At 64.2% G+C, this 13,705-nt stretch overlaps 1 protein-coding gene across 3 annotated transcripts in view; it reads right to left on the bottom strand.

Moving 5' to 3' along the window:
• The window catches only part of KSR2 (kinase suppressor of ras 2), an 85,428-nt gene extending 71,941 nt beyond the window's left edge, over positions 1-13,487 (bottom strand). For all 3 annotated transcript variants that reach the window (XM_075769595.1, XM_075769593.1, XM_075769594.1), the window contains exons 1-3: positions 13,308-13,487; positions 6,106-6,246; positions 5,155-5,305 (exon numbers count right to left, since the gene is read on the bottom strand). In XM_075769595.1, coding sequence (XP_075625710.1) covers positions 5,155-5,305; positions 6,106-6,246; positions 13,308-13,484 — 469 coding nt within the window. In that variant the 5' untranslated portion in view covers positions 13,485-13,487. The remainder of the gene's footprint in view (positions 1-5,154; positions 5,306-6,105; positions 6,247-13,307) is intronic.
• Between the last annotated feature and the right edge of the window lie 218 nt (positions 13,488-13,705).

Here is a 13,705-nt window from a genome sequence, read left to right on the forward strand (position 1 = left end):
ACCCCAGCCCGGTTTGGGTGGGCAGGGACCCCACAACCCACCCAGTCCCACCCCTGCCATGGGCAGGAACACCCTCCACCAGACCAGGTTGCCCAAAGCCCCATCCAACCTGGCCTTCAACACTGCCAGGGAGCCAGGGGCAGCCACAGCTTCTCTGGGCACCCTGTGCCAGGGCCTCAGCACCCTCACAGGGAAGGATTGCTGCCTCACATCTAATTCTTTACTGAAACGAAGACGTGCACAAAACCCGAGCAAGATCTCGGCTTGCTTTACGGCGAGGGAAACCCCCAGGGCTGCAGCCGCCTCTCGCAGTGCCAGCATCCCGGGCCATCCCACCCTCACCGTGGGGCAAAATAAACCCCGGGTATCGCCCAGCCCCACGGCGTGCCGGAGGGACGGCTCTAGGCATGGGGCATCGGGAGGGACCGACTCGGCAAACCTTCACACCGTGGCCAACGCAGCTTGCAAATTTGCCCCAAATGAGGATGCTCACTGTTGGTTTTTTGTTGTTGTTGTTGTCATCGTTGCTCATCGCCCTGGCTGACCCTGCACCGTCCCCAAGCCACCCGCAGCCCTCCCAGGGCCAGGACGGCTCATAAATATTCAGCTCTGGATCATTTTCCCACACCCGTAGGACAGCTAATAACCTCCACGTATAACTCACTAGTCACACGCCATCAACTCCGCAATCCACAGCGGCCTCGCTCAGCTCTTATTTAATATGAAATTAATCCCGCTTTGAGTTCAAAACTGACGCCTTGGCTGCTAATAAAATACTGCTGCCAAGTGTAAGGTTTCATAGCCGAGAAAAATTCAATACAGGCTTGTTAACACAATAAAAGCAGGGGTTTAATATAGGGTTGTCACTATATTTGATAAATATAAGATGCTTTTGGGTTATAAGCTGCTCCAGGGCGTTTCCTACCGCCGGAGCTGCCCCCAGGATGCTCGGTTTGGGAAGGGGCTCCATCAAACCCCGTCCTGGCAAAATCCATCACCATTTAAGCGATAAAACAGCATCCTGCTTCCTCCCTGCTTCCTTCCCAGCCCCCACGCCCAGGCAGAATTGGCCTGGGAAATTAAATGTCTTTAATTAACGACTCAATAAATAGAGATTGATGGAAAAGGTTAATACTGTACCTCATTCCTGCTTTATTAATACTAATCTTGGCTTCTAGAAATCGACCACTGCCGCACTTGCACAGAAATTACACGATGTTTTAAAGAGGCAGCAACTTGTTCATTAGTTATATTTTCTGACTAGGACTGTCTCCTGGTTCACAAGGAGATAAAAGCCGGATAAAAAGCCACGTCTGTCACAGCGCAGTACATCTGGAGTTCCTTCCGGAGGGGCCGCGATAACCCGGTGGACCCAAGGTCCCAGCACCGCATCCCAAGAGATCATCGCTGCCATCCTGAGATGCTTTTTAAGCTCCCACCCACCCAGCACCCAGCCGTTTAGCACCCAGCACCCAGCCAGCTCCTCAGGGCTGTGCAAAGCCCCTCGGCTGGTGGGGTCCAGCCCGGCGTAACGTGGCTCCTGGGGGGCTGCAAGGATCAAGGCAACACATCTAGCGGGTAATTTCAAGAACCCTCCATGGAGGATTGGTGGTGCGTCAGATGGAGCCCCGGGGGACAAAGGGACACCAAAGGGACGCACGAGAACCAGGTCAGCTCTCGAGCCAGCGTAGACCTGCCTTGCCCAAGCTTGCAGAGAGAGCAAGGCTGGTGGCCAGTCACCAAGACATGGAGCCAGCTGGCAGCTCAACATCTGCTGGAACGCAGCTGAGGGATGGATACTGGCCCCTCAGTACCAGAAGGACACTGAGGTGCTGGAGCGTGTCCAGAGAAAGGCAAAGAAGCTGGGGAAGGGTCTGGAGCACAAGTCTGGTGAGGAGCGGCTGAGGGAACTGGGGTGGTTTAGCCTGGAGAAGAGGGGGCTGAGGGGAGACCTGATCACTGTACAGCTCCCTGAAAGGAGGTTGTGGTGAGGTGGGTGTTGGTCTCTTCTCCCAAGTAACTAGCGATAGGACAAGAGGAAACAGCATCAAGTTGTGTCGGGGGAGGTTTAGCTTAGATATTAGGAGAAATTTTTTCACTGACAGAGTGGCCAGGCATTGGAACAGGCTGCCCAGAGAGATGGTGGGGTCACCATCCCTGGAGGTGTTCAAAAAACGTGTAGACGTGGCACTTTGGGACATGGTTTAGTAGGCACGGTGGTGTTGGGTTGACAGTTGGACTTGATGATCTTAGAGGTCTTTGCCAACCTTAAAGATTCTATGATAAACGGATGGAGCATGGCATTGCCTTAGTATGGGAGATATGGGAGAGCTGCAGCCCCATCACTGCTCAGTCCCAGCTGCCCCCCAACAGCACTGAGGACATTGCCCACGTACCAGAAACTCCGTTCTGCCAGGTCCCCATCCCCGCAGCCCACCGAAACGCACTGCCCGGACCACGGTGCATCTTGGACCCAGCCCTGAGCAGCTGGATGGGATGATCTGCTCCCACCACCCAGCCGCAGCCCAGGGCGGCTAGTGAGGTCTCACCCTGACCCGGCCAAGAGGTACAACCGCTCTCATCCCCCCCCCCCCCGACATGCAGAAGAGGGGCAGGGGCTCTGCTCCCCCTCTCCCAGGAGGCCAAAAGCAGAGGAACTGCTGAGACGGGGTCATCTGACCAGGCAAAGGCTCTGCCGAGCAGGCGAACGCCAGCGCAGAGGCAGGAGCCACGCAGCTGTGCCGAGCGGGATACAAGGAGACCATCTGCCAACCTGGGTGGAACTTTCTGCACCCAAATCCTCTAGAAATTCAGGGAGATTTGGTCTCCTCCGCTGCTCGGGGAGCTCCTGCATCCCTCAGGAGCTCTGCAGTGCCCCAAGCTACCTGTCCCCTCGCTGTCCCCAAGGCTCGTGCCGTCCATCAGACGACGTGCCCAGGGGTTTCTCCGGCAGCGTGCGCGTACAGCGCCGGCGCGGCAGGGACCCACACCGGCCAGCAGCACCAGGGGCTGCGGCACTGCCGAGCACCGAGGCCGCGGCCCCAGCGGAGCAGGAACGGCCACTGCAGCATCTCCGCAATGCCGGAGGGACAAAACAGCCGCCCTCGCCGCACATCCCAGCCCGCAGCCCCCCCTCCCCCGGCCCCCGGGAGCGGCGCGATGATGGATGGAGTTAAATGGAGCGCTGGGGAAGGCGAACACGCGCGGCGTCTGGATAGCAGCAAACTCCCTCCCGCAGGGACCCAACGGGCCACCAAGCCACGTCCCGCCAGGAGGGCTGGCGGCCCCATCACCTGCCCCATTAAAAAGCAAATCGAGCAGCGAGCATCCCACAGCCCCTCCGGTACACGCACACCCCCCCATCTCTGCCAGCCAGAAGAGAGGAGCAGAAGATGTTTTTGCATCTTCGCCGCAGCTGCCGAGCCAAAGGCTCACGCGGACACCGGGGAGTTCCCTTGGCCGAGCGAGCAGAAGGGCAGGATGCGGGATGCAGGCGCTGGGCTGAGCCAACGCAGCAAGTAAAGCAGTATTTGTTTGCAACGGGCTTTAAAAGTCCAAAGTGTTTAAACAAAGAGTGGGCCGAGAGCCTTCCCCAGGCTCCGAGGGAGGCGTCGATGCCCTTCCTCAAATAGCGGAGAGACTTAGTGAAAATGCCAAAGGGAAGGAGGGCAGGAGCACAGGCGGGAGCCGGATTTAGGGAGTTAAAGAGCGTGGGGGGGGACTCAAATGTCAGGCTGGGTTCAGCCATCCCCACCTCGCTGCTCCAGCACAGGGGTGGAACCAGCCGCTCCGCCAGCCCGGCGGCAGCGTGCGGTGGCGGGGGCCCTCTGCTGCCGTCCCCCAACACCGGCTGGCACTGCCACGCCACGGGTGGATGCGGCCGAGACCCCCCCAGGGCAGGGGCTGGGACACCCCCCCCGCCCCATCTGGGACGTGCCAAGCAACGGTAACGCAGGGACGTCGCTGGTCCCCAAAATCTGCCCCTCCTTGAAACCACATCACATCACCCTCCTCGCTGCCAGCCCCGTTCCCTCCTGTCCCCAGGGGCTGCTCTGCACCTGCAAAGCCCAACAGAAAGCCCAGCAGGGCTCATCCTCCAGCCCCCCAGCCCCCGGGGACGCAGCTGCGTCGGCAGAGCCCCTCAAGAGGGGATGGGAGCCAGGCAGAGGGGTCTGGGGTCCCCAAACCCCGGGGGGTCTGACAGGACGGGGGTCCTCCAAGAGGAGGGTTCCCAGCAGGGACCACAGCTAAACCAGCGCCCTACCATCTCCTTGGGGGGCACACACCTAGAAGAGAAGAACCCCCCCCAAACTCTCAGACCAGACCTCGCCAACAGCGGCCCCAGGAAAAGAGCCCGGCATCACCCAGCAAAGCTCAGCTGGCGCGGGCCAAGGCACCAGGAGAGCCGCATCCTGCGCGGCCACCCGCTGCGTCGCTCGCCCCCTCCCCAAGCAAACCCGGCCATCGCTGCAGCCCCCAGCCCCGCTCCCAGCATGGAGAAAGCCGGAGCAGCTCCCGCTCTGCAGCGCGGAGCTCTGCTGCCACCGCCCGGGAACCCGCCGGCTCAGCACCCGCACCCCAGCACCCAGGGCCATGCCAGTACACCCCAAACCCCGGCCCCCCCCCCCCCCCCAACCCCCGCTGAGTGGAGGCACCCATACAGCCACCCACGCCGGGGGAAGGGGAAGAGGGGTTCGTGCGTGCCCTGGAGACGGGACACGGGGGCTTCGCTCCGCAGCCAGCCGGGAGGCGATGCTGAGCGACGGGAGCTCGCTGAGTCTCAGGGGCTTTTCCAGACTCTGCCGGCTATGCTCCCGCAAACAAGAGGGGTTGGGGGGGGGGGGGGGCCCATAAGAAACGCTGAGCCCTCCTTGGGCGAAGCATCCCTGCAGAGAACTAACAACTCATCACTTCCTAGAGACGCGAGCCCCCCACGTGCTCCCGAGGCACGGGGACGCACCAGAGCACAGCTGTGCCCCGCGGGCAGCGGGTACCTGGCCATCCCCCAGCGATGCAGGAGCTCTGCGACCCACCCTGCAAACGCCTCCGATGCATTAAATCCACGCTCCTGGTGTCACCGCAACGGCACGGTGCCGCTCACCCCAACCGACTCGACGGGCCACGGCCAGCAGGTTACGGGGGTGCCCGACTCACCGGACTTGTGGACGCTGCGGAGGCAGGAGAGGGAGGCGTTCAGGCGGGCACACTCCTCGCTGTTGGCCCCGAACTTCTCGACGGTGGCACAGACCTGGTCATCGGTCATGTCCAGCAGCTCCTCCAGGCTCAGCTGCCCAGGGGCGATCTCCTGGCGGGGGGGGTGGGAATGGGGCAGGAGTGAGACAGGAGGAATAAACCATCCCGGAGCATCCTCTAAGCCAGCACCTCGGGGCACACAGATGAGAAGCCGTTCTCTCCTGCTGTCCCATTTGGGTCAGAGACCCCAAACCACTCGTTTTCCACCCCAATCCACATGAAAACCCAGAGGGCACAGCTTAAGCCTTGGCTTTATCTCAAGTTTTTGCATGGTCTGAGGCCTGTCCAGCCCCAGCTCAGCACCAGGACATCAGGGCACCATGAAAACCTGCCCTGAGCACGCAGGGGGACAGGGTCACCTCCGGGTGCCACCCCCTCACTGCACCCATCGCCTGCAGGAGCCCAGGACACAGCAGAAGGATGCTGTGACCTGCTGCGGCACTACCACGCTGTGACAGGGACAGGAGGGGCGGGGGGGCAGCACCCACGAGGTTCCCCTGGCACCCATGTCCTTCACTGGGAGCAGCAATGGGGTGTCCTCACTGGTGGGTAGAGGAGAGCTGTGGGGCCAGCACATCCCACCACGGGCTCACAGCATCTTTCCATGCAGCAAAACGACCTGGTCCCTCCTCTGGTCTCCCACCCTGCTCTCCACCCTCCAGCCTGCCCCAGGTCCCAAACACGGCTTCAAGCCAGTCTCCATCTCAGGGGAAAAAAAACCAAACCTGCCCCCTTGCCTAGTTTTGCTCAAGGATCCCACAAACCCCTGGGGAAAAGCCACACTACTGGAGAGGTTCAGCACCCAAACCCGCAGCGGGGCCCTTCCCGCTCCGGTCGATGCCCAGCCCTCACCTCCATCACCTCCTTGCGGATATCGACGATGCGGAACCAGTGGAGGAGCTGGGGGAAGCCCTCCAGCTTGGCGTTGCGCTCCTGCAGGGCCACCTTCCTCTTGCACGACAGCTGCCGGCTGAAGTACTTGACCAGCTTGCTCTGGAGGAGAAGGCGAAAGCCCCGTGAGACCCTCTGGTGCGACCCCGCGGCAGGAGGGGGTGACCCCAGGCAGCTCGGGCTCTGTGTGTCCCCCCCGCCCCATCCCAGGGCACGCGTAGCCCCTCCTGCCCTCAGAAGACCCCCCGGTACCTGCAGCCGAGGGGGCTGCTTTGGCATCAAGCTGCATGGCCAAGGAGGGGCATTTCCCCACCACCATCACCACCCCCCCCAAAAAAAGCCCTTTCTCAGTTCCTTGACAGGGATAAACCCCACGTGCTTCAGCTCTGGGGTCTTCTTGGGGGACACACCCCCGCCCCGCCACCCCAGAGACCCCACGGTGGGTGGACGAGGAGGGAGGACGGAGGACACAGGGGCACCCGCACACCAACGCAAACACCAGCCCCTCCCAGCACCCAAAGGACACGCTCCCCTCCCTTACACCCGGGCTTGGTGCAAAGGGACCCCCCCCCCCCGCCCCGAGCATCCCCCATATGGGGCAGCCGCAGGGTCGCGCGGTGCCTAAGCTGGGACGTGGGTGTTTGCTCCTTCTCCCCCCCCCCCCCAACCCTCCTTCCTCCCGCTGCTCCTCATCATCGCAACCAGAGCCATCGACCCCTCTTCGCTCGGTCGTAGCCCCCGGCCCTCCACCGACCGCCCCCCCGGCCCTCCCACCACGAGGCCAAAGACGCCGCGTTAGCGAACGCGGCCTGACAGCTCCCAAAATAAAGCCGCTGAGCGACTGGCCTCCTTTCTCAGAAATATAGAGCAGAGCCTGGCTCGCTGGAAACCTGCTGGGATTTCCTGCTCCCGCTTTTCCAGCTGGGTGATTCCCCGCCGCCGGCGGCACTAGATGGTGCTGTGCCCCTGCCCGCCGCCGGCTCCCACGAACCCCAAAAATAGATGGGCAAAATACGCGACGGTTTGGCATAGAGAGGCGAAGGGAGAAGCCCCGTCGCGGGGTTCGGGAGAGCTTCCCCATCTCTCCCGGTCCCTTCCCTCGGTGGTACCCAGCAGCGACGGCCGCGGCGCTTGGCACGACAGGATGCGCGCGAGAAGAAGTGGGGGGAAAATCAACCCCCCCTGCGCCCACCCATCACAGTTGGGGTGAGTTGGGTGCACCCAGAGAGGTGCAAAATGGGCAAAACCAGCCCTCTGGGTTTTGAGGGACACCCACACCAGGTAGCACAGGTATGGGAGAGGCTGGTGGCCCCCATCCCCTTGCAAACAGTAGGTCCCCACCGCGACGTCCCACCAGCATCACCCGAGTGGGTGACAGCTCTGCCGGGAATCAGACGCCCCAGCCGGGCACCTTTTCCCAAACTGACTAACGGCCACGGAGATGAATTACCAAAAGCGAATACCCAAAAGAGAGCCGGGGTAGCAAAGCGAATGCCGGGGAGGCCGCAGGGAGCCCCACGGGACACGCTGGGCTCGGCAACACCCGGACGAGCTGCTGGGTCTGATTTTTAAGAAAAACCTCTCCCCCAACACAGGCCATGGAAAGGTTTCAGGGTGAGCCCCGATCCCACATCCTCAACGCACCCCAGGCCCTCGAGGTGAAACAGCAACAGGCACCTCGAACGCACGCAGAGGCAGCCCTCGCCCCCCCCCCCCAAAAAAAACCTTCCACACACAACTGCGGCAAAACACCAGCAAAAACCTTCCTAAAAACCTCACCTCCATCCCCACCAGCCTGTTATCCATCTGTTCCTCTACACCCCCCGCAAAGGCTGAGAGCCCAGGGGGAACCAGAGGCGATGGCTGCGCCACAACGGCCCCCCCCACCCTCCACCGGCGCTAAAATCAGGGTCCCGGAACGGGGCCAGAGCTGGAGACTGGGCAGCAGCCCCCCACCACCACGCAGTGATGTGCTGGGAACAGGGAGAGGATGGGGGATGTGGAGGGACTTTAATTTCCAGGCTCCAGGTGGGGGGAAATTCACCCCACCCATCCCTTCAGAGACCGGAGGGACCATCGTTAGTGCAAACGAGGACCCAGATGGGACCCTCCTGCCCCAGGTGTGGGGCGATGCTCTGACCCATGGGTCTGCTCAAGCTGGGAGGAAAACAAGCCCAGTAAACCTCCGCGGAGTCCAAAAACGCTTCTTGTTTTGCTGAGAGCTTCACCGACGGGGCTGGAAAGGGAAACGACTGAGACGGCCCCGTGCCGTGGGGAAAGCCCCGTCCCACGGCTGCGGAGATGCTCTCGCTCACCCTGAGCCGCCGCTCAGCCCCCCCCTGCGCGGGATGGAGATTTTTGCGAACGTGCTAACTGCTGCGCTGCTGCAAAGGCCAGATCCTGCTTCGCGCTTCTGCTGTGGCACAACCCCCCTCGGCTCTTCCGTGCCTCAGTTTACCCATCTGGAAAAGGGCAGGGGGACACCCCGGGGTGCCGTGGCTGCGGGTGTCCAAGCAGAGGGGTCAGAATCCCGGCAGAATGGAGGGTGCTCGCTGTTTGGGGGACACACTGCTGGTCCAACCGTGGGTGCTCCTGGGGGGGACGGGGACAGGGTTACGGGGTGGCCCATCCACCTTCCCCTGGAGCTGGGGCTCAGTTCTTGCACCCTCTGAAGCACGTCTCCCCCCTCCAGCACCGCAAGAGGGTCAGGGAGGCTGCGACGCTCTGACAAAAACGGGGTAAAGCCGCAAGCAGCCCCTTCCCCTTGGCCACGGCGAGGGGCAGGCACCCCCCGGGTCCCCCCCATCTCCTCCCCGAGGCACAGACCTCCTGCTGCCAGACAAGAGCCCGGCAGGTCCCTGCTGCCCCACGGCGACGGGTGCAGGCGGAGGAGGGATGTCCCCGCTCCACGTCGGTGACCCCGGTGAAGAGAGGGGCTGGGGTCACCCCCTCCGCCTCCATGCCAGCCCTGCCCCCTGCTCTCCCCTCCGCACCCCGACGGGGATTTCCAGCCTCTTCCCGTCACCCCGAGCAGGATTTCCCCTTGGCAGGCTCTCGCCCCAAAACCCGGCACGGCGGCAGGTGGTTGAACACCCCCCCCCCCGCCCCCCCAAACAGGCACCGGGCACAGGGAGCGAAACAGCCGGTCTCCAAGGAGCGGGAGGGCGGCTGCACCCCCCCGGCACAGCACCCTGCGCCCGCCCTGACGTCAGCCGGGCTGGAGACGGCACCGAGCCTTGCCTGGAGACCGGGGAGAGGCGGCGGAAAATCCACCTGCGAGAGCACGAGGTGAAAGTTAATTAACCCCGGCGCGGGCTGGGCCGCGCACCGCCAACGCCAGCGCCCGGCGAGCCATCGAGAGGGACCCCGCGCCTGCCAGGATGCCCGTCCCGCTCGGCACGGCGGAATCGGCACGTGCTCGTGCCAGACGCCTTCGTGCCTCAAAGCGGAGAGGTCGCTTTGTGACCCCAACTATTCCCGACGCAGCGGCGGGCAGCAGCGGATGCTTTCCCACGGCGCGTAGCTACAACCGGAGCGACTCTTCTCCAACTCCTACCAAGGGGCTCGTTATTCCAGAGACACCTGGAGCACCCTCGGGCTGCGGAATACCTCGCCACGGTTCTATTTCCCCTCTCGGGGCTCCTTCCAGGCCCTGCTAGGTTCGCGTGCCATCTCCGGCTCGGCACATCGTTTATTTCAAGCACTGCTAAACGGTCCCCAGGGCTCTCTCTGGGAGTACGGGGGCCGAAACGGCTCAGCCCAGCATCCTGGGGACGCCTGGCTCTCCCAGAGGACGCAGCCCAGGGATACGCGTGCTGTGCTCACCCACAGTATTAGACACTAGAGAATCCACACGCTCGGACAACAATTATCCCAGTGTCGGGGCAGCATCTCCTTTGACCGTGGCTCACGCAGGTTTGGAAACAGCCGCGGCTTTTCCCCTGGTGCTTCTCCTCACCCTCACCCGTGTGTTCCTGCGGCAGCCGAAAGCGTCCCGGGAGGGTTCCCCGTTCCCGGCGGGAGCACGGCAGCCTGGGGAGGGGGAACCGCCGATCCCGGGGTTATCCTTGGAGCTGTTCCCTGGCTTCCGGGAGCCCTGACACACGCTTTGAAATGGGGAGGGGTTTTGACCCCGCCGGGGTAACCCCAGCACAGAGAGCAACGCGGCGCAGGGCAGCCGGAAAAACCACCGAGCAACTTTTCCTTCTCGCTGTAACGCGCACTGCCCTCAGACCTCCAGCAGACGCGCAGGTAGCAGCACCCCTCTTCCCTATTTACACCCCGTACCCCAAATTTAATGATGCAAAGCCCGACCGCCACGCTCGGATGGGGGAATAAAGCCCCGCCGCCCACGCAGGACCGGGCAGGGCTAACGGGGGCGGCCGCTCGGCTCCCACCCTCCCGCTCCGACGATGCCCAGCCCCACATCTGCTGCCACCCCATAGGAAGCAAACCGGCCCCGAGTCCCACCCCGGGCGGTGTCGGTCCCCATTTCGGTCCCAGGCGCTGCCTCGGTTTCCGCTGGAGCCCGTCCCGAGGTGCAAGCAAGACCTAAAAATCTCCCAGCGCCGAGGAGAGGCACTGCGGCCAGCGGTACGATCGCAAAGGAAGGATGCCACATCACGGGATGCCGTTACCAGCTCCCCGCACAACCCCAGCACACGAAGGACGGGGCCGCGCGTGTACCTTAAGGCGGTTGGGGGGAAAATAAAAAAAGAATGGAAAAACTTCTATTAATCCAGCGAAATCAGGGTTTAACATATGAGAATTAACCAAAAAATACGGATTCACCCATTTTATTCCAGGCTCGCGCTGATGCGAGGGCTGCGCAGCGTCTCCCCGGGGTGTTCGGGGTGAGACGCCCTCCCAGTCCACCCGTCCCCGGCCACTGTCCCCTTTGCCGCGCCGGTGGCTGGCCCGGTTCTGCTGCCACCAGATGGGAAGGGAAGAAGCGCCGAGCAGGGCCTCCGCGTCTGCGTCACGTCCTTGGGACGCGGCGGTGGTGGCAGGAACTCAGGGCCAAGCTCGGCTCCTGCTTACGCTGGCGGCAACCCAGGACAACACCGCCGGGAGCCGGTCCAGACCTACACCAACGTGCCGGCGTCGGGAATCTGGCCCCGGATTCACCCATGGTCACCCTCCTCCTGGGAATCACCCTGTTTTCTGCGCTGAAACGCAGCGGGTGAGTGTCGGCAGGGACGCCCGTGGCTGAGATGCGTGACCAGCGCCCCGGTTTGGGGGTGTTCTAAGGAAGGCAATGCTGGGGTTCCCCGTGGCGGGTGAGCCACAATCCACAGGGGCTGGAGCGATGCTTCCCCGTGAGCACCCGGGATTTACCGGGTGGCCTTCACCTCCAAACCTTCCGTCTGGACCAGGCTGAGCTGCCCCAGCGACACCGGGACGCCGCTTCGCCCACGCTCCGTCACGGGATGCCGGGAAGGAGCATCCCACCGGGATGGCTTCACCGCGCTCTTCAGCTCCCCTCGGTCCCGTGGGCGGGAGGGAGGCAGCAACTCGTCAGCCGCGCTGACCCTAACGAGGCCATCACTCCACGTGGGACAAACTTCTGTAGACCTGCGCCTCTGAGCATCGGCTCTTCTGGAGGGTTTTCAAGCCTGCTTGCTCCCCACAAAGTCTTCCGCACACCCCAAAACCGCTGCCGCTTCATCCCCGCCTCCCCGTCCCTCTTCCGAGGGTGCTCCCGGGCCACGCGTGGCCCAACAGCTCCAGGCTGAGCCCGCAGAGAGGAGAGGATGGGACGGGGCTCGGAGCAAGGGGAGGCGGCGGCAGGATCCGTGTGGGAACACTGCCCGGGATGCAGAGCGGGGAGCTGCGCCCCAACCCTGGGGTCACCCAACGCGAGCGGCACAGCAGCGGCACGGCGATGCCCCGCTCGCTCCCGTGGCGCTCGGGATGTTGGGGAGCGAAAGCAGCAGGACGGGGCGTTTTGGTGACCCGCTGTGCCACCACGTTTGGGTTCTCGGTGAGAGCGGCCAGGTTAGAAAGCACCCCCCGAAAGGCCTGAGCAGGGCAGGGCTCCGAAATCCCACCACCCACAGCGCCGGCTCCGCGTCAGCCACCCCCACACCACCGCGGCCCCGCCGGCGTCTCCCTGGGGTCACGGCAGTATCACGGCCACGCTTCTCCCCGTTCCGCCGTCGGCTGCGGGGTCCCGCTCGCCCCCGGGCGCCCCAGCCTGCCCACCCCGGCCTGCCGACCTCCCAAATCCATCCCCAGCCGCGACCCCGCACCGTCCGAGGGGAACCTCTTCCTACGGGGCTACAACAGACGGGACCCCGCTCGGCAGCTTTTATTTAGATATATTTTTCCCCATCTACGAAACAGAAATAAATCCATCCGGTGCTTCCCTCGGCACAGCCTCGCTGCCTGGGCAGCATGGAGGCCACGGCTGGCGAAGCCTCCCCTTCCCGCCGGGGCTCTCCCCGCTGCCGGGGAAGGCCGGAGGTTTTGGGCAGACGTTGCATCACCGTGGCAGAGTTACCGGGGGCGAGGATGATGCTGGCCTGTCTCCCGGTGAGCGGCTGGAGCCCGACCGAGGGGATGCAGCTAGCTCGGAAGGTAGGAGCATGGAGGGGGGGAGAAGGATGCAGCCGGGCCGGGAGGATGGAGGGATGCAGGTGGGCTGGCGGGGGGATGCCGCCCGGGAAGGGATGCAGCTGGGCCAGGGGGATGGAGCCCGGTGGAAGGGATGCAGCCCGGCCGAAGCGGGAGCCCGGCGGAAGGGATATGGCCGAGCCGGGGAGGCAGGGGGGGGGATGCAGCCCCACGGGGAGGTAGGAGCCCCGGGAAGGGATGCGGCCAGGCCGGGGGGATGCACCGGCGGAAGGGATGCAGGTGGGCCGAGGGGATGCAGCCCCGCCGGGGCGGTACGAGCCCGGGGGGAGGGATGCGGCCGGGCCGGGAGGATGCTGGGGGACCGGGGCCGGGGCCGGGGAATACCGGGAGGCCCAGTACCGGGGCCGGGCCCCCCCCCGGGCGGTACCGGCAGGAGGGTTTGGCGGTGCCGGACCCACCTCGGGGCCACCTGCAGAGCGCGCAGCCTCACTCGGGCTCGGGCTCACCGCAGCGCCGCGGGGGAGCCCGGCGCGGCCCGGGGGGGGGAGGTTTGGATACCGGGGGGGTGGGTGTCGGCGGGCCCCTACCTCCAGGGTGCGGATCTCCTTCTGCGTGAGGTCGTTGGAGGCGGCGCACTTGGTGCGGAGCCCCTCCAGGTTGGAGATGCTGATGTCGATCATGTTCTGGACCAGCTCGCACTGCTGCAGCGCCTTCTGCAGACTCAGCTGCTGCTCCTCGCTCCTCGTCATGTTGTCCTCATCCATCGCTCGCCGCGCCCCCCCCCCCCCCCCGCCTCCCTCCCCTCCACCCTCCGCCGCCGCGGCCCCCCCACCCTCCCTTACCCGCCCCCCCCACCCCCCCCCCACCCCGCGCCGCTCAGCCCCGCTCCACCGCGGCCCGCAGCATCGCGGCCCCGCGGTGCCCACCGAGCCGTCAGCGCGGCGCCGCGGCCGCCTTCCCCCCCCACCCCCCCCCCCCACCCCCG

The sequence above is a fragment of the Balearica regulorum genome, chromosome 17 (assembly GCF_011004875.1).
Source record: "Balearica regulorum gibbericeps isolate bBalReg1 chromosome 17, bBalReg1.pri, whole genome shotgun sequence".
NCBI classification, from domain to species: domain Eukaryota; kingdom Metazoa; phylum Chordata; class Aves; order Gruiformes; family Gruidae; genus Balearica; species Balearica regulorum.